The sequence below is a fragment of the Populus nigra genome, chromosome 18, assembly GCF_951802175.1.
Source record: "Populus nigra chromosome 18, ddPopNigr1.1, whole genome shotgun sequence".
NCBI lineage: Eukaryota > Viridiplantae > Streptophyta > Magnoliopsida > Malpighiales > Salicaceae > Populus > Populus nigra.
The window spans coordinates 520,365-539,398 of record NC_084869.1 but is presented as its reverse complement, the minus strand read 5'-3'; the positions used below and the strand labels follow the sequence as shown (position 1 = coordinate 539,398).

At 34.5% G+C, this 19,034-nt stretch overlaps 1 protein-coding gene, 1 long non-coding RNA gene and 1 other non-coding gene across 3 annotated transcripts; 2 read left to right on the top strand and 1 right to left on the bottom strand.

The window, feature by feature from the left end:
• Positions 1–517: 517 nt before the first annotated feature.
• On the top strand, positions 518–597 carry TRNAL-UAG (transfer RNA leucine (anticodon UAG)). The gene has a single exon. It is a non-coding gene; the product is annotated as a tRNA-Leu (tRNA).
• A 261-nt stretch (positions 598–858) lies between these two features.
• On the top strand, positions 859–7,132 carry LOC133678417 (uncharacterized). Its single transcript, XR_009835958.1, has 2 exons — positions 859–2,562; positions 2,675–7,132. It is a non-coding gene; the product is annotated as an uncharacterized LOC133678417 (long non-coding RNA).
• A 660-nt stretch (positions 7,133–7,792) lies between these two features.
• On the bottom strand, positions 7,793–11,005 carry LOC133678805 (NAC domain-containing protein 71-like). The gene is made up of 4 exons (XM_062101312.1): positions 10,825–11,005; positions 9,965–10,239; positions 9,809–9,861; positions 7,793–8,204 (listed from the first exon to the last, which is right to left on the bottom strand). Exons 1-4 carry the CDS (start codon positions 11,003–11,005, stop codon positions 7,793–7,795), a joined length of 921 nt encoding a protein of 306 aa, XP_061957296.1.
• Positions 11,006–19,034: the final 8,029 nt, after the last annotated feature.

Genomic DNA, 19,034 nt, shown 5'->3' with positions numbered 1-19,034 from the left:
TAGCGTAGCTTCTTCATACACAACTTTGAAATACAAGTTTAGGGACTTGAGAGGCAATAGAGAGCTAGTAAAACCTGTGGATCGTAGATTATATATATTGTTTGGTTTAATCATAATTATTCAATCTGGTATTATCTAACGGGTTGATATGAGAAACTAGTGGTGATCCAGAGCTTGATTCATATCAAATTTCAATTTCAATTTGAATCTGAATCGAGAAAAAAATATTATGAATAAATTCAATTAATCCAAAAAAATTAATCATAATCTAATTAGTCTCTCAAACCTGATTTAAATAATCAAAATCAATAAATTAAAAAAAAATAACCAAGTAACTCTAACATTTTTTGGTTCAGACCTGGCTGAACATGACAGCTAGATTTTAACAAATGGTATGGGAATTCAAGGGGCGGCCATACCCATGAATATATATGATCAACTCAATATTTGTGACGGATGAGAATTTGGACATTTAAAACTTAGCTTTATATGAAAGTAGAACAGTTCATCCATAAAAGACAGTTTGGCCGAGTGGTCTAAGGCGCCAGATTTAGGCTCTGGTCCGAAAGGGCGTGGGTTCAAATCCCACAGCTGTCAATATTCTTTTTGTTTTTCCTTACATATTTCTAGCTCCTGCTATGTTTAATATGGTCCCTGTACTATTTTTTCTTCGTTTATATCCACCCTTGCATTCCACTACAACAAGGGATATTCTTGGGTTAAATTACTCGTCAATGGAGATTAATTTTTTTTTTGTAAGAGCACTATATTTTGTCCTATAATTTCCCATTCAATTTAAAAATAATACCATTTTATTACTTACTTACCTAATGTCAATTGTCCAATGAAGAGGCTTAACAACCACCTACCTAGCAAAGCTCTTTCAACCGCTCCACTTCTCTTCTTGCCAGAAGACTCTGCAAGAAAGCAGCCTAAACAGAGCAACATGGCATTCTCAAGTTCTACAACAAGTTACCACCAGCCTATTTCGGCTGTTTTAACTCTTCAAACCAAACTCCCCTTCCATCTTTCCCTTTCAAGCCACTCAAATTCCCTCCACTCTGGCCCTGGCAGAAGGTGAAGATGGACCCACTCACTGTGTCTCCAATGGGGTCTGGAACATGGGCCTGGGCCAACAAGCTTTTATGGGAGTACCAAGAATCAATGGACGCTTATCTTCAACACACTTTTAACTTGGCTGTTGATATGGTATCAATCGTTTTGATATTCTGCTGATTCTTATGGAACTGGCAGGTGAAATGGCCAAAGTGAAAAGCTACTTGGCAAGTTGTTACAAGAATTTCCTGGTTGGTATGTTTTCTTGGTTCCATTTGTTCACTAAATCATTCAGGATTCTATTCAATTGCTATAATTTTGAGCCTTTTTGCTTAATATCTGAGAAAATTCTATTCTTCTTGGTCCCATGATGAGTATTGAATGCAAGAATGATCTGTGTAGATTGACGTATCTACAGTTGATTTCAATCTTCATTGTTAGGATCACACTATCTGATAAAGAGAATAATCATAGAAACAATCACGCGTATACACTTACACTTTGTAAATCTTCGTGGTTCTGCTATGCTTACGTCTACAAGAGAGCAAAGAGGATAGATTTTCACCATATCGGAACAGTAAAAGTTTGGAGAACTCTCAACCCTTCTCCCAAGCACTTCCAATTTGGCTTCCTGGAGAAAAATGCCTGACATCCTTGAGCCTAAAATTCAAGCCATACTCAACAAATATCTATTGTTTTGTTGCCCTGTTGATCAACTTATGAATGATTCCATATCCACTTGATCTCTAGACTTTTCATAATTTGAATAGTGATATTGACAAGTCCTATATAACTATTTGTTGTGAAAATAAGATAAATGAAGTTAGAATATAGATTCTTTATCCTGTGATGAGATTTGAATCCTGCTTTTCATGGTCAGAGATGGGGAAAGAATCTTTGTTTTGACTGTCACAAATTTTTTACTAATGGCTTTTCGTTCATGAATTCATAGGAAAGCAGACATGAAATGACAATTTTTTTACTAATGGCTTTTTGTTCATGACTTCTATTTAGGCAAATTCTTCCTAGATTGGAGCCTGTATTGAACTTCTTAAGAGAAATTGCACAATAAAGGAGTAATCCTTTTTAGTAATTGCTTCTTGTCTATGCCTAATGGAAAATTCATGATTCCGGGGGATCGGAGAATTTGTGAGTAGATTTATGAATCGGTAACGGGATTAATTTGGAGAAAACAAGGTATCAACATAATAAGGAAACAATTGATCAGTTACCGCTTCATATGTTTGCTAGTTGAGTTCCTTTCTCTAATGCCATCCATTCCAAAGCAACAATAGCTGCCTTTTGTAAGGCTTTGTGTTAGCAGGTTGCGATAAACTGGTACATCTGCAAGGGTGCTATTCCAATTCCGGGAGTTAAGACAGTAAAGGAAGCAGAGGAAAACTTGGCTGCCCTTTGTTGGCGCCTGAGTTCTGATGAGTTGCTTCAGTTAAAATACGCAGCAAGCAAGTCTCCTAAGAACATGATCCAAAACATTTTCCAGACAAGGTATGTGTTGTATTCGACCTCAAAATTGTTGTTTTTATTTTTCCTTGTAAGTTCTATATCAAATAATGTGTAAAAAAAACTAAAAAAGAAAAAGCTCAATCCAAATGGACAGTTGGCTCAAACAACAGAACAGGTCTATACACCTTTGGCTCTGCCTAGCTTCTGGAAAAGATCCATGTTCTAGGGTTCCGGCTTGGGATTTCAGGCCGTAATCAACACAAAACATAATCCAAGCATATCCTTTCAGAAAAGTACATATATTGAACATTAAGATCAGTAGTCTCAATTTTCTTCTCTGGGTTGGCTAGGTAAGTTTGCTTGCAGGCTTGCTGTCTTCATATCATTGAGCACTTCAAAAGAAAATTTGCCTGTCAGTTTCCGTAGGATTTGTTCACATGAATTTGACAAATTTAACATTTAAAGCCTCTTATCCAACCCTTTCTTCATCTGTCATTGGAGGCAGCATTATTATCATTAGGGGAACAAGAAGAGGCATTTCTTGATATGTTTTCTTTCTTAATTACTATTTCCTGCTAACTGATACTCCTAGGGAATACTAGGATGAGTTCAAGCTCTCAAAGTAGAGAATTATGAATTCATGATCCTTGTAAATACTATACAGGAACAGTTCCTGAAACATGAAACGGATAGCAGTTTATTAAAATCAGGTCCTGGAGAAAACAAATGCCGAGATTCTTCAACCTTGCTTGCTTTAGATGATTGAGCACCTAATAAGAATTTAGCATTCATTTGTTTGTAAGATTTAAAACATAAGCATACGCAACACATTCTATTCATGCATAAAGATCATATATTCATGGTTACAGAATTCTGGAGTGCAGATGCATTTCTTCTCCACTTCCCTAATCTTTTTTAAAAAAATCTGTAGAATCCGCAGAGCACAGTTCACTGAGTATGAAAGAATTTGTGCACCTTGCCGTTTATTAGTTTTCTGTTCATTAGGATGTTCGTTGGCCCTCACCTTCCTAAATCCATCCTGTAAGCAGGATTTTGCAGCGAGTGACTTTACCAGCTAGCTAGCTGTCACCCACCTTAAACTATTTGTTATGCTGAACCAGTTTGAACTTCTCTTTATTTAAGCACATAGCTTATTGTAAGTAGAACGCAGTCCTTTCCATGGATAATGTTAGAGTTGAAGCAACTCAAAAAGACAAAGTGTATGAGAGGTCATTGTCGCTGTCATTCTATCAAATTCTAGATTCACCAATTGTAACTGAACAATTTAGTGTCTACCCACATAAAATTTGTTCCAAAAGAATTTGTTACTCATTTAGTTCCTTATTGTAACTGAAAACTTAACATAAATATAAACTTGGAATGTAGGAAAAGAATATAAAAGATTGTTCCTAAACTAATAAGAGAGCATTGGCAGGCTCATTCCTTTAACAAGCTTGCTGGGATTTCAATTTTTCCTCTCTTGTGCTTCTTTCTTTCCACTTCTTAATTGACTTGCTCCTACCATTCAGGTTCAGGTTGCACTCGAGAAATTTTGCATGCAACAAGGTTTTCTATCTGAACATTAATGTAAAGCATCATTAGACGAATTGAAGTGTACTTCCTGAAACAGATGCATTGAAATACGGTGTAGATTCAAGTGAATTATACTACCTTTTCTTGAGTGCTACGGTCGTTGTTGTTAATTGGAACAAACTCGGGATTGACTCTGAACTCCTCTACCATCCATTCAGTTTCAGTTCCATTAGGTGAGCTTCCTAGATAGAAATTCAGAGTCTTTACATAACCAACAACTTTTCCCTCCCATGTGATCGGGCCAGCACCTTCGGGATCGATTGCGTAGTAGCCACCATCCAGTGCAATAATGTTATCATCATTGCTTCTAGTTGAAAAGAAAAACCACTCGTTGGGCACCCCGCCCTTAAAATCATCTAAATATTCATTACACAAGTTAGATTTTAAAGCATGTAACTTAATCATGTAATGTAAATTATGTTGACTTCGTTCATGCTGAAGTTGCAACTAATTAATGGTGGAAACATGATAGTGTAATGGGAAACATTAGAAGATAGATCAACTAGAAGTATAACAGATGAAGCACTAGCAGTTTAGTGTTAAGACTAAAACATCCAAATTAAACTAATACTCCAGCATAATCTAATCTAATGCCCAGCTATGTGGCATGTAATTGGTTGTTTGGTGATTTCATATGCATGGGTCATTGGAGATTCAAACCGCCAAACCATAAACATGTCTTAAGATAGTGTTTGGTTATTGACTCGGGAGAAAAAGTTGAGACAGAGCGGACATGTTCATGTTCTCGTAATCGTGTTTTGTTTTTTTATCTGGTATCAATCTTACCCCTTCTTCAACTAAACATGTTTAGCTCTGTTTTGTATACCTCACTTTTGACTTTTGTGATTTAAGATGTTAAAGCTTCATTAACTATAACCAAACATGCATAGTCAATCACGTGTCAAAAAAATTAAATTAAAAAACAATGATAAAAAAAAAACTTACCCAAGGGGAGTTTATCAGGGCTTGATGCATATACATCAGTGGTGGGAATAACATCAGCAGGAAGTTGTTGGCCCAGAATTTTTCTCTTCAAATAATAAACAATAAGATCATCATTATCAGGGCTAAATTTGTAGCCAGCAAGGAGAACTGGCACGTTCAAAGCTTGTCCGCCGCGAGCCATTGAGATATTTCGACAAACTATATAATGAGAAGGAGTGTGATTGCAATAAGAAAAACTAAGTACTAGTCAATAAAGTAATGATTTGTGCATGGCAGAGTTGTGTATATATAAAGACTGGAATTGAGTTGGCTCCAATTTGCATGAGTAAATAAATCCTGATGCTACAATTTAGTATTTTTCTTGTTCTGTTTGATTAGTTCACCCACTGTTACTGTTAAGCGGGATTCTACCAGGAAAAAGAAAAAGGGCTCAAGCTGTTCGGATTTTGAAGGAACTAAATTCCTACTCCAAAATAGGAAAATGAAAAATAAGAGGATAGTTTGTGATTTTATAATTCTAGACGTACGTGATGAACCCTCACTCCTTTCTTTAGAGCATGCTCAAGTAAAGTTGATACTCATAATATGCAATGTACAGATATAAGAGGCTTTATATGCGGCAGAAAAAGTGTTTTGAAGTCAGCAACTCAACCTGGCAGAACTAGGTCTCTCAGCTGAGGAATTTTGAGTTATAATTAGAATCAATTATGTTAGTTTATATCTTAGATTAGATTAGGCTTATCTTTATTAATTATATTCAATTAAATTTTTTTATTATTATTAATATGGGTGTCCGGGCCAGCTTGCGCACACCTCGACTAATCCACGGGCCCTAAAACTAACGACCATGTAAGCCTCCAGTAGCCCTGAGGTTTGTGAGACTCGAAAACCTCTACGGAGCAAACATAGAACTTGATCAGTTGAGCTACACCTCTCAGATTAGACTAGTAAGTAAAACTATATAAATAACCACATAAAAAAATGAAATCAAACACCTTCACAAAATTTTCTGAAGGTAATGTGATGAATTGGGATTGTAGAAACTGAAGGTCTTGAGCATTCAAGTAAGGATCTGACATAATTAGATGGGCACAACTAGATCACTAGATGGGGATCTGATCTATATAGACTTTATAGATGGCTTCACATATATTTTTATAGACTAGTAGCACAACTTAGACTCATGAGAAAGTTTGGTCGTGATAGATTGAGTTAGCATCTTAAAATAAAGATAAACTATGTGGATGACTTATCATATATTTTTATAAACCGATAAAACATGTTTAGGTTTAAAAGAAGGTTTGGTATTACTATATTGGTTTAACAACTTGAAATAGAAATAACAGAAGATCCAAATATTAGGTTTAAGCTCAAATTTGTTTAGGTGATGCTACAAACAATTTTCCTATGGGTCTGTTGAATCTCTTGGGATTAGGAATCAGGCCTATAAAGTTGTTTAGAATAATTTTGTTATTTTTTCTAAGTAATTTTTGGATTTATTATTTAATTCAGATTTTTGTTTTAATTCCTTGCTGCTTTCGGATTTCTAATTGCTTCTTGGTACAGGTAGGTTTTTTGACCTATATATAGATCTTGTAAAAACTTTAAGGAGACATTGTGGTTCTATTTTCAGATAAATAAATTTTAAATTTTAAATTTATATCCTCAACTCTTTTTACTCATTAAATTTGTTGTGTTTTCTATGTTGTTGTTATTCTTATACCTTCCGTCTGCATCATCAACATGTGTACTAAAGTATGGAATTGAGGTGAGAGTCTTCCTCCCTGTTCCGTGCTGGCTGTCTCGTTCCTATTCCCAGTCTGCCTCGGGCTCGGCATTCTTGCAATACATGAGGACATAAGACCTGAGCAGCTAATGATTTTCATATTTTGAGGATGTTATATTTGACCAATTATTTTGAAAAATCACAGCATTCTGATTGGAGATTGCTTGACTAGTATCAAATATTTTAAGACAAACAAAAGTTGAGAATCATCTTAATAGGATGAACCGCGTGTATATCCCTTGCTTCAACCAAAATTGAAGGAGTTGCATAGATGGAGATTTGACATCATGTTTCTGGTACTGCAGAATTCCATCTCAACTGTATTTTTTACTGATTGAAATCTGCCATTTATCTCTAATATTTTAGAAAGAAATCTGACTCTATCATTTTAAGTCCTGATCCCTAAGCTTTCAACAGTGCAAGCAGACCTGCTCAAGCTCAGTTCATCCCAAGATCTTTGATTATTTTTATTATAATATTCATTTAATTTAAATTTTTAGATTTACAAGGATTTGTTTAGTATAGTATCCTAATCCTAATTGGATTCTATTAGCCATGTAACTTTCAATAAGGAATCTAATTCTTTTCCTATATAGTCCGTAGAATTAATATAAATAAAGATGTATAGCTTATTTTCTTATTAAAGATTATGAAATTTCGGACTTCTCTGAAAAATATCAGATTCAAGCGTAATTTTATCTTGGTATGCTAGCCACAAGCATACCGGTTCACTGCAATTTTTAAATGTAAAATTTCAAGAACTGAAACTCTTTCATTATTTAACCTTCGGAGGGGAGGGTAGATCAGCCACACTTATGAGGATCAATCAACCTGGGACAATTTCTTGACGTAAACTCACTTAGTTTGGGAGATACTTCTTCAGCATTATCACCAAGACCATTTCTCCCTTCTGGCATATCTGCAATCATAAGAGTCTCTAGCGTTGAATTAATTAGTCTCAGCAGACACTTCTTTCACCTCATCCAAGGCATTTATGCTCAAGTACTGTCGGAGTATTGGAAGTATCCCAGTGATGGTAACTTTAAGACAATCATAAAGCTTTAGCTCTACCATTTTAGTGAAAGAAGGATCTCCTATCCATGGAGGAAATACCGTGCCACCATATGTTGTAACAGAGAGCTTTTCGAGACTTTGATGAGGTCGTAATGAATCGATGACTTGCAGCTCATCCCTTTCACTTCGTGAATCGTCAAAATTATGAGACCATTCTAACGTTAATTCACTAACAAAATGAGCGAGATCATGCATTATATATCTTGAGTTGTCTCCGCTAGACTTCAGATAACCATCGCCCAAATCTTCTTCTTGCTTGCTTTCCTTTGGTTTGGTTGTTGTATCCCTCCATGGTAAAACAACTCATTCTTGTCAAATTCATATTCTCTTGGGAAAATTGCACAGAAAACAAAGCATTGCTTCAGATGAGATGAGAAGGAAGACAACGTTAACTCAGTCTTTGAGCCAGAAAGATTAGTGGAGTACTTAATGTTATTGTTTTTTGAAATTATGGGCTCTGGGTTCGACTTCAGTATAAATGGCATCGTCATCAAGTATTAAATTATTTTAAAAAAGTAATACTACAGAGGCAACTAGCAAATTAAAGAAATTAGTGGGAATGCCGCCATTAGCCTCAAGCGAAGAGCGTAAAGACGCATCCGGTAAAGAGAGCACCGAGGTAGCAGCATGCGGAGAAAAATTGAAACAGATAAGATCAAAAGGAGAGAGCCAAAGAGGGAAAGCTTACTGCATTGATACTAATTATTATTTTAGAAAAGTTTGGCCATTGAAGTTGGATATCTTCATACAATATTAATTGATTCATTTAACCAGTTACATCAATAAAAAAACTCATAAACATCTGTAACTGTTCTTTACTATGAACTCATGAATCTGCAAATTGAAATCCCTGGAGTTGAACAAATAATAAAACTAGAAAAGGCTGCTTCAACCATTTGAAATCTAGAGATGTTTGGTCAGCTAGCTACTGTATAGAGCCTCCGGAAAATCTTATTATCAGATAAAAAGTTATAGTTTTTTTGAGTTATCATTCTGGTTTAGCATAACCAGATTTTCTCTTGAATCTAAATCTATTTTATTGGTCCATAAATATATTTGTTATACCTTCTATACTTAACCGCTCAAAATCACCTATTATCACAAGCTCGGATACATTTATCTCCCACCTCTTTAAAAACTTTAATGCATTCATTTAACTCTATAACTTCTAATTATATAAGCTATAAGAAATTAATCTTTCAATATGAGATTGGATGTTTTATAAAACATATCAACCTAAAATTTTTTGAAATTAATTTCTCATTTACCCATAATTTATCCTAAACATATTAATATTCTATGTTTAAAAACTTGTGTAGGGGAATAATTTCTAACTAAGTTTTTAACTCTAAAAGTGAGTGAGCTTTATTTTTAATTTGAACTTAAAAAATGCACATTAATCATGATTTTTTTAAAACAAACTTATGACAAGAATGCATCATTATGAAACTCTGAAAATTATCTTGAAATCTCCAAATGACTTTTCAAAAGAAGGAGAAGAACAACAAGAGCAAAATTTCTTGTTGTAACATGTGTATGAAATTTACAATGCTTGCAAATGCTTCCCTACCAAGTAAATTTAGTAAACAAAAGAAAGGTTGATGACATGAAACATACAACAGTTTCTTAAAATAAACTGTGGGAAGAAACTACTGCAAAAATTCTGCAGCATTGTCGGCTTAAGAACAAGCACTGAAAAAAGAATTTGTTATTCATTTAATTCCTTATTGTAACTGAAAACTTAACATAAATATAAATTTCAAAAGTAAGAAAACAAAATAAAAGGTTGTTCCTAAACTAATAAAAGAGCATTGTTCCTAAACTCTTTCCTTTAACAAGCTTGCTGGGATTTCAAATTTTCCTTGTGCTTCTTAGTTGACTTGCTCCTACCATTCAGGTTCAGGTTGCACTCGAGAAATTTTGCATGCAACAAGGTTTTCTATCTGAACATTAACAATATAAAGCATCATTAGACGAATTGAAGTGTACTTAATTCCTGAAACAGATGCATTGAAAGACGGTGTACATTCATGTCAATTATGCTACCTTTTCTTGAGTGCTACGGTTGTTGTTGATTGGAACAAACTCGGGATTGACTCTGAACTCCTCTACCATCCATTCAGTTTCAGTTCCATTAGGTGAGCTTCCTTGATAGAAATTCAGGGTCTTTACATAACCAACAACTTTTCCCTCCCATGTGATCGGGCCAGCACCTTCGGGATCGATTGCGTAGTAGCCACCATCTAGTGCAATAATGTTATCATCCTTGCTTCTAGTTGAAAAGAAAAACCACTCGTTGGCAACCCCGCCCTTAAAATCATCTAAATATTCATCACACAAGTTAGATTTTGATGCATATAACTTAATCATGTAATGTAAATTATGTTGACTTCGTTCATGCTGAAGTTGCAACTAATTAATTAATGGTGGAAACATGCATGATAGTGTAATGGGAAACATTAGAAGATCAACTAGAAGGATAACAGATAAGGACTAGCAGTTTAGTGTTAAGACTAAAACATCCTAATTAAACTAATACTCCAGCATAATCTAATCTAATGTCCAGCTATGTGGCATGTAATTGGTTGGTTGTTTGGTGATTTCATATACATTGATCATAAACATGTTTTAAGATAGTGTTTGGTTACTAACTCGGGAAAGAAAGTTGAGATAGAACAGACATGTTTCCCGTTCTTCTGTTTTGAAAAGAAATAAATTCATTTCAAAATTATCTTTTATCTGGTCTCTGTATAATTAGTCCCTCCAACCAACCAAACATGTTTACGTATCACTTTTGACTTTTGTGATTTAAGATGTTAAAGCTGAATTAACTATAACCAAACATGCATAGTCAATCAAGTGTCAAAAAAATTAAATTAAAAAACAATGATAAAAAAAACCCTTACCCAATGGGAGTTTATCAGGGCTTGATGCATATACATCAGTGGTGGTAATAACATCAGCAGGAAGTTGTTGGCCCAGAATTTTTCTCTTCAAATAATAAACAATAAGATCATCATTGTTAGGGCTAAATCTGTAGCCAGCAAGGAGAACTGGCACGTTCAAAGCTTGTCCTTCGCTAGCCATTGAGATATTTCGACAAACTATATGTGGATAGAAGAACTGTAATTGTAATAAGAAAAACTAAAATACCAGTCGCTAAAGTACTGATTTGTGCATGGCAGGGTAGTGTATATATAGAGACTGGAAATTGAATGGACTCCAGTTTGTATGAGTAAATAAATCTTGATGCTACAGTTCAGTATTTTTCCTGTTCCAATTGAATAGAATTCATCCATTGTTAAGCAGGATTCGGTCAGGAAAGGAAAAAAGCTCAAGCGGTTCAGGTCTTGAAGGAACTAAAGGTCTACTTCAAAACAAGAAACATTATAAAAAACATTAGACTATTGTCAAGAAAAATTCATCCACCTCGACTATTATATAAAAAAAAAGGAAAAAAAAACGAGAATTTTCCCATTCTAGACTACATGAAATAGCCTACAAATCCTCACTCCTTTCTTTAGAGCATGCTCATGTAAAGTTGAGACTCAAAAACATGCACTGTATCTTTAGTTTTAGAGAATTAACCCTTCTCATTTTAGTTGTAGAAAATCTGTTCATGTTTCAGTTCAAACAAGCCTGTGGCAAACAGAGAGTTTTGGATGGAGAACCTTGGCGTTTTGACGAGTTCTTATTAGCGCGGAGGAAGATTCATGGATTTGAGTAGCCATCAGCCTTGGAACTCAGCTTTACTCCTTCTTGGATGAGAGCTTACAATCTTCTTTTCAGCATGAAAAGTACAAAGGTTGATCTTGCTCAACATATTGGTAATAGGGAATTTTCCGGAGTTAGATGGTGGTGATGATTTATTGATGGCCAAATTCATTTGTATTCTAGAATTCTCATATCAAAGGTTAATAAAGTATTTATCTCCAGAATGAATTACACAAACAAGTATGCCGGACGTCCACTTGTCAGTGGAGGAATATTCTATGTACTTTGACTGAGTTGTTCAGCAGGACTGTATATTCTTCTTCTGCTATGTCCTCAAGTACGATTTCCAGGCATGTCCAAAGTAATCGTCAAATGTTGGGGTGGACTTACTGTAAAACCATTTTGCTTCTTGAAGGAATGCATTGCGTGAAGCATCCCCCTGTATGAAATAAGAGATTATACTGCTTTTGTAAGGTAGGGCAGAATCTTTTCCTTGAGAATATCCTAGCCCTATTTAACACTATCTCATTGATAGTGCTAAATAGAACAAGGAAGCACAGCTTCATATAATTTAGAGAAAGTCCACCCAATAATAGATGAACAAAGAAAGAGAGCATTACACGGAACACGTCCATGTTGAATCGCGACTGCTATATGAGCACCACACCATCAAGAAGAGGCCCTCTAGGACAGATACAAAGCCTAGATTTATAGAATTTCTTCTGGGGCAGCGGATGTCCTTCACTAGTACATGTGCTTATCAAGTTGTTCCTAATGTGAATAGTGTCATTATTTCAAGTGTCACGACCCGAATCCCGGATCCATGATCGGCACATAGGCAAGGTTTCTTTTCAAAGTTCCATACCTATGCGAACCCAAATTTACATACAAACTTCTCCTAACTTAATCAGAGTTTAACGCAGCATTAATAACAAAATTTAACTTTATAATATAATTCGATTGACTTAATACAAGAGTTAATATAATTTCATAGTTTTGGAGCACTAACTAGACAAAAAGGAAGGTACAAATTACAACCAAAAGAGCAGGTTCTGAAGGTCCAACAAAAGTGACCTGCTATCAAGCTATAAGCCTGAAAAGAATAATAATGAAAGGATGAGTTCAATAACTCAGTGAGTAGATAACGTTCAATATACACACACGAGGTAATAAAACAATGAGAAATATATATACGAGTATGGCTCTAGGTTCTTATAAGAAGGTTTCTCAAATAGGCCATAACAAGAATATCAGAAGGTAAAGCTCGTCAGAAAATCAAAATGCAATGAGCATGAGGCTTCGTACTGTGGGATGATCAGTCCACACAGGTTGGTGACTCCCCCGACCAACTAGGGTTCAGATACGATGTGCACAAAGACTAACACTACCCTGTTAGCATGGGTATTTTGACTGACATACCATAGGTTCATAATTATAATCAAACAGACATATTCATATCTCAAGGCTCAACTCATGACATCAATCAAATGAGGAGCTATCAATTCAGAAGTCAATTCAGAATATATGTACTGGTTCATATCAATAATTCGGATTCAACAATTGATCATGCTTATCATAACAAGGATAATAATCAACATATATATTATCAAGAAGCATGATCCAATTTATATTAACTGTGATGTTTTGAATAAATAAGTAGGAAAATACAATAAAGCCCTTGAAGGCTTAAGATGTAGGAATAAATAAATGAAGGGTATTGTAGTATTTATATAAAGAGATGATATATATAAATAGGAAGTAAAAAAAAAAAAAAGGAAAGAGGGATCTGAATTTTGAGAGAGAACCGGCAGGAGAGAAAGGGAGAAAGAAGAAGAAGAAGAAGAGAAAAGAGGGGAAAATAAGGGAAAAAGAAAAAGAGATTGGAAGAAATAAGTTTAAAGGTAAGATTTAGGTTGTTAAATGTATAAATATGTTTTCTTTAGCTTTAATTTCAGTTTTGATGAATGTTAGGGTTTTGAAAATTTGTGTTTTGGGTTGATTGATGAGTTAATTTGGATGTTGTAGGGTTAATTGTTGTGGGTATTTGATTATTTGGATGATTTTGAGAGATTGAATTGAAAGATGATGATGTTAAGTTATAGTTTTGTTTGAATGGTGAATTTTGAGTTAAAAATCAGGGGAGAACAGTAGGTTTCTGTTAAAATTCTGGATTGGAGGTTGAAGATGACGAAAATTCAATTTGGTCCCTCAATTTTGGAAAATTACAGTTTAGTCCCCAAACTTTGGAAAATTTGCAGAATGGTCCCTGGAGCCTATTCCGAGATTCTGAACAGAATAACATATGAATTATGGACAGAATTATTGTATAGATAAGAGAATTTAACACTTTCAATTTGGTCCTCCAATTTGACAAAAATTACAATTTGACCCTAAAAATTTGGTAAAATTCCAGAATGGTCCCTGGAGTATAATGAGATGATCTGGACAGAAATGAGGATGAATTATGGACATAATTTCAGTATATTCATGGATTTATGATAAATTTTAGTTTGGTCCTCCAATTAGATAAAAGTTGCAATTTGACCCTTAAAAATATGATAAATTCCAGATTAGTCCCTAGCTGTAATATTATCCTTTTCAGATTGGTTTGATGAATAATTGAGGGTTATTTAGTGAATTATTACCAATTTTATTAATTGTTTTATTATGGATTAGATTTCGGGAAAACCGTTAAATGTTGGGTTTTTAGGAAAGATAACTAGTTAGTTCAAAAACATTTAGGGTTATGGAATACACTCTTAGATAAGTGTATTAAATAGGTTATATATATATATATATATATATTCTTTTGAGTCATTCTTAAATATGTCTCCTTTATATTCAGATAATCCTCATATTCTACCGGCAGGATGTCAGTAGGATTTTCTTCGATATCAGCTTTGAGTTTTGTTGCTTTCGAGTCAGGTGAGTGGATAATTTTCCATATGCATGAGAAATATTATAGATATTTGATTTGTTAATATGAATTGGATCATGCTTCTTGATAATATATATGTTGATTATTATCCTTGTTTTGATAAAGCATGATCAATTATTGAATCTGAATTTTTGATATGAACCAACATATATTTTGAATTTGACTTTTGAATTGATAGCTCCTCATTTGATTGATGTCATGAGTTGAGCTTTGAGATATGAATATGTTTGTTAGATTATGATTATGAACCTATGGTATGTCAGTCAGAATACCCATGCTAACAGGGTAGTGTTAGTCTTTGTGCACATCGTATCTGAACCCTAGTTGGTCGGGGGAGTCACCAACCTGTGTGGACTGATCATCCCACAGTACGGAGCCTCATGCTCATTGCATTTTGATTTTCTGACGAGTTTTACCATATGATCTTCTTGTTATGGCCAATTTGAGAAACCTTCCTATAAGAACCTAAAGCCATACTTGTATATATATTTCTCATTGTTTTATTACCTCGTGTGTGTATATTGAACGTTATCTACTCACTGAGTTGTTGAACTCACCATCTCATTATTATTCTTTTCAGGCTTATAGCTTGATAGCAGGTCATTTTGTTGGACCTTCAGAACCTGCTCTTTGGTTGTAATTTGTACCTTCCTTTATGTCTAGTTAGTGCTCCAAAACTCTGAACTTATATAAACTCTTGTATTAAGACAATTCAATTATATTATGAAGTTGATTTTATTATTAATGCTGCGTTGAACTCTGATTGAGTTAGGATAAGTTTGTGTGTAAGTTTGGGTTCGCATAGGTATGAAACCTTGGAGGGGAACCTTGCCTATGTGCCGGTCATGGATCCGGGACTCGGGTCGTGACATTAACAAATCAAATATTTATAATATTTCTCATGCATATAAAAAATTATCCACTCAGCTGACTCGAAGCAAACAGAAGTCAAAAGCAAATACCGAAGGAAATCCTAATGGCGTCCCGCCGGTAGAATATCAGGATTATCTGAATACAAAATAGACATATTCAAGAATGACTCAAAAGAACATATAAACTATTTAATACACTTATCTAAGGTTATATTCCATAACCCTAAATGTTTTTGAACTAACTAGTTATCTTTCCTAAAAACCTAACATTTAACGGTTTTCCCGAAATCTAATCCATAATAAAACAAATAATAAAATTGGTAATAATTCACTAATAACCCTCAATTATTCATCAAACAATTCTGCAAAATTTAATATTACAGCTGGGGACTAATCTGTAATTTATCATATTTTAAGGGTCAAATTGCAACTTTTGTCAAATTGAAGGACCAAACTAAAATTGTCATAAATCCATTACTTTACTAAAATTCTGACCATAATTAATCCTCAATTCTGTCCAGAATATCTCATTATGCTCCAGGGACCATTCTGGAATTTTACCAAAATTTTAGGGTCAAATTGTAATTTTTGTCAAATTGGAGGACTAAACTAAAAATATCATAAATCCATTACTATACTGAAATTCTGACCATAATTAGTCCTCATTTCTGTCCAGATCATCTCATTATACTCCAAGGACCATTCTGGAATTTTACCAAATTTTTTGGATCAAATTGTAATTTTTGTCAAATTGGAGGACTAAATTGAAAGTGTTAAAATTTCATATTTAATCCAAAATTTCATAACTATACAGGAATTCTGCCCATAATTCATATTTAATTCTGTCCAGAATCTCGGAATAGGCTCCAGGGACCCTTCTGCAAATTTTCCAAAGTTTGGGGACTAAACTGTAATTTTCTAAAATTGAGGGACCAAACCGAAATTTTGTCATCTTCAACCTCCAACCCAGAATTTTAACAGAAACCTACTGTCCTCTCCAAATTTCTAACACAAATTCACCATTCAAACAAAAATCATAACTCAAAATCATCATCTTTCAATTCAATCTCTCAAAATCAACCAAATAATCAAATACCCACAACAATTAACCCATAACATTCAACTTAATTCATCAATTAACCCAAAACACAAATTTTCAAAACCCTAACATTCATCAAAACTGAAATTAAAGCTTAATTAACACATATTTATACATAATCTTACCTTTAAACTTATTTCCTTCAACTCTTTTCTATTTCCCTTCTAATTTCCCTCTTTTCTCTTCTTCTTCTTTCTCCCTTCTCTCTCACGGTTTGCTCTCTCAAATATTCAGATCTCTTTTTTTATTTTTTCTTCTTTCTATTTATATTTATCATCTCTTTATTCAATTACTATTATACCCCTCATTTATTTATTCTAACTTTTAAGCCTTCAAGGGCTTTATTTTATTGTATTTTCCTAACTCTTTTAATTCAAAACGTTACACCAAGCGTGGACCAGCTCATCTCTTACATCAGAATTGCCAGGACCTGCCCAATCTAGCATAGTTCTGCGGCAAAACATGCACCTGCGAATTATAATATGACATGGAATTTCTTAGTTCTATTCCTGCTCCGGTAAGTCCAGCAACTTATGCCAGATAATTGTTATGGCAAAACAACGGAATTGTCACAACTCGCATTAATACGACAGTTCATTAGGCAGAAAAAACAGATGTGGAGTAGAGAATCTGAAGGTGCCTGTTGTGTATGTCATTTCCAGCGGCGGGTAGGTCACATGAAAGACCACTTAGGGGGAGGGAAATATCCTTGTGAGGAAAATATTCATCATTATAAGTTGCAGAACAATCCACTCGAATTGAGTTCTTCATAAGATGCAAAATTCGTTCAGTAGAAGCCACATGAAGGTCATGGCAGGAAGTAAAATTCTGTTCCGACAAGGATACTTGGAAATCAAACTCTTTACGGAATCCTGGATACAAGTACCCATATCAACATAAGATCCTCCCTGCATATAGTAGCATCAGCATCAGAGGCTTAGCACAAAAATATCAGAAGCATGCCAACATACAATTTTGTGTCTTAAAGAGTCCGAAGAGTGTCACTTCATCAAAACTATGTATTTGTGTTCATTGTTTTCCATACAAGTAAACCATCTGCAAACAATAACTTCAGCATCTTGGTCTTAGTCTTAGTCTTAGCACAACGAATTATTAAGGTTTCAATTCCATTTTTTTCCATTTTGATGAGAAAGAAGACAGAAAAAAAGAAGAAAAAGTAGATAGCCATCAGGCAGATGACGAACAAACCAAAGAAGATCCAAGCACAAAAGAGATAAACTAATCTATAGATGGCACCGACATGTTCATCAAGAATGGATCCATTCTGGTGCAAACAACCTCCTAAAGTCAAGGCCACCACAGAAGCAACGGAAAAAAAATTTGGCATCTCTCTTACAAGACAAACCAAGAAACAGAAACAGAGTCCCTCTTCTCTATGGATTTAAACAAATAATCGAAAAGCAAAATTGATGATGTCCAGAAAATTCAAGTAACTTGGAAATAAGGTTTATATAGGTGGATAATAGGTTAACTAATACTGATAGAAAGTTCTATTAATAAAACTGTTAAATTTAATAGTAGTTCTAACAATTTAATATATTTTCTTTAGCTGACCAGGCGGCTGGTAACTTAGTGAAAAAAGCCAAGATAGCTCGTGTTTGGTAAGCCAAGTACCTGTAAAGATCCTCTATAATAGATAGGGGACTCTTAGATATTTAAATAAATATATTTATAGTAAGAGAGAATGCAATAATATTTTTAAAAATAAACTCTAAAAATATACATGCAAAAGAAAATAGAGAAGAATTTAGAACCCTTTACCTTGGCGTCAACAGGAATTTATAACCCCTGAACCTTGTTTTTTTTATGAAATAAAGAGACTGGAAAGTCATTTCACCTCATAAATTAATGTGGTATTTTGAGTTATATTCCACTCAAAATAATATATATTGAATTAGTATAAAATCTTGAGAAACCCGTGTGGGGTTTTGAAAAAATTCTCAAGGGAACCGCGTGGGGTTTCAAAAAATTGAGTTCCGGGTGTTGGGCTTGGGTACATATCTAAAGCCTGTTATGAGCAAAACATGGGCCTAAACGTGTTGCCTAGGCCCATGGTCATTGGGATCAGGCATAGCACCTGAGCCCCGGGGGCACAATGCTATCGCTCGAGCTTTGGGGCATGCGCTTGGAGCATTTAGGCCTAGGTGTTGTCTAAGCCCATTCCTTTTGGGCACATACAAGTTGTCTGAGCCGGGGTTTTTTGGTATTGTAATTTCGGACCTTAAAGGTTTTTTGAACTCGTTAAATTTGGGTCTTCAATGAAATTTTAGGCATGTTGAAATTTGGCTCGGGATTAACAAAAATTTTGATTTAGAAACTGATAATCTTGATCCATCAAAAAGCATAACCACGAAATCTACTAGACAAGGGGCAAGATTTTTATGCAAACAATCTTTCCATAAAGGAAAACAAAAATGAACCAGGATCAATGGAAATGCACGTTATATAAATTGGAAATCTACCAGAAACAGT

Excerpts from the sequence above, each read along its gene's own strand:
- LOC133678805 (XM_062101312.1), bottom strand. The coding sequence starts at position 11,005 with ATGGCTAGCGAAGGACAAGCTTTGAACGTGCCAGTTCTCCTTGCTGGC. Across the intron at positions 10,240-10,824 it reads CCCTGATAAACTCCCATTGG|ATGATTTTAAGGGCGGGGTT; the intron begins GTAAGGGTTTTT and ends ATGAATATTTAG. Across the intron at positions 9,862-9,964 it reads ACCGTAGCACTCAAGAAAAG|ATAGAAAACCTTGTTGCATG; the intron begins GTAGCATAATTG and ends GTTAATGTTCAG.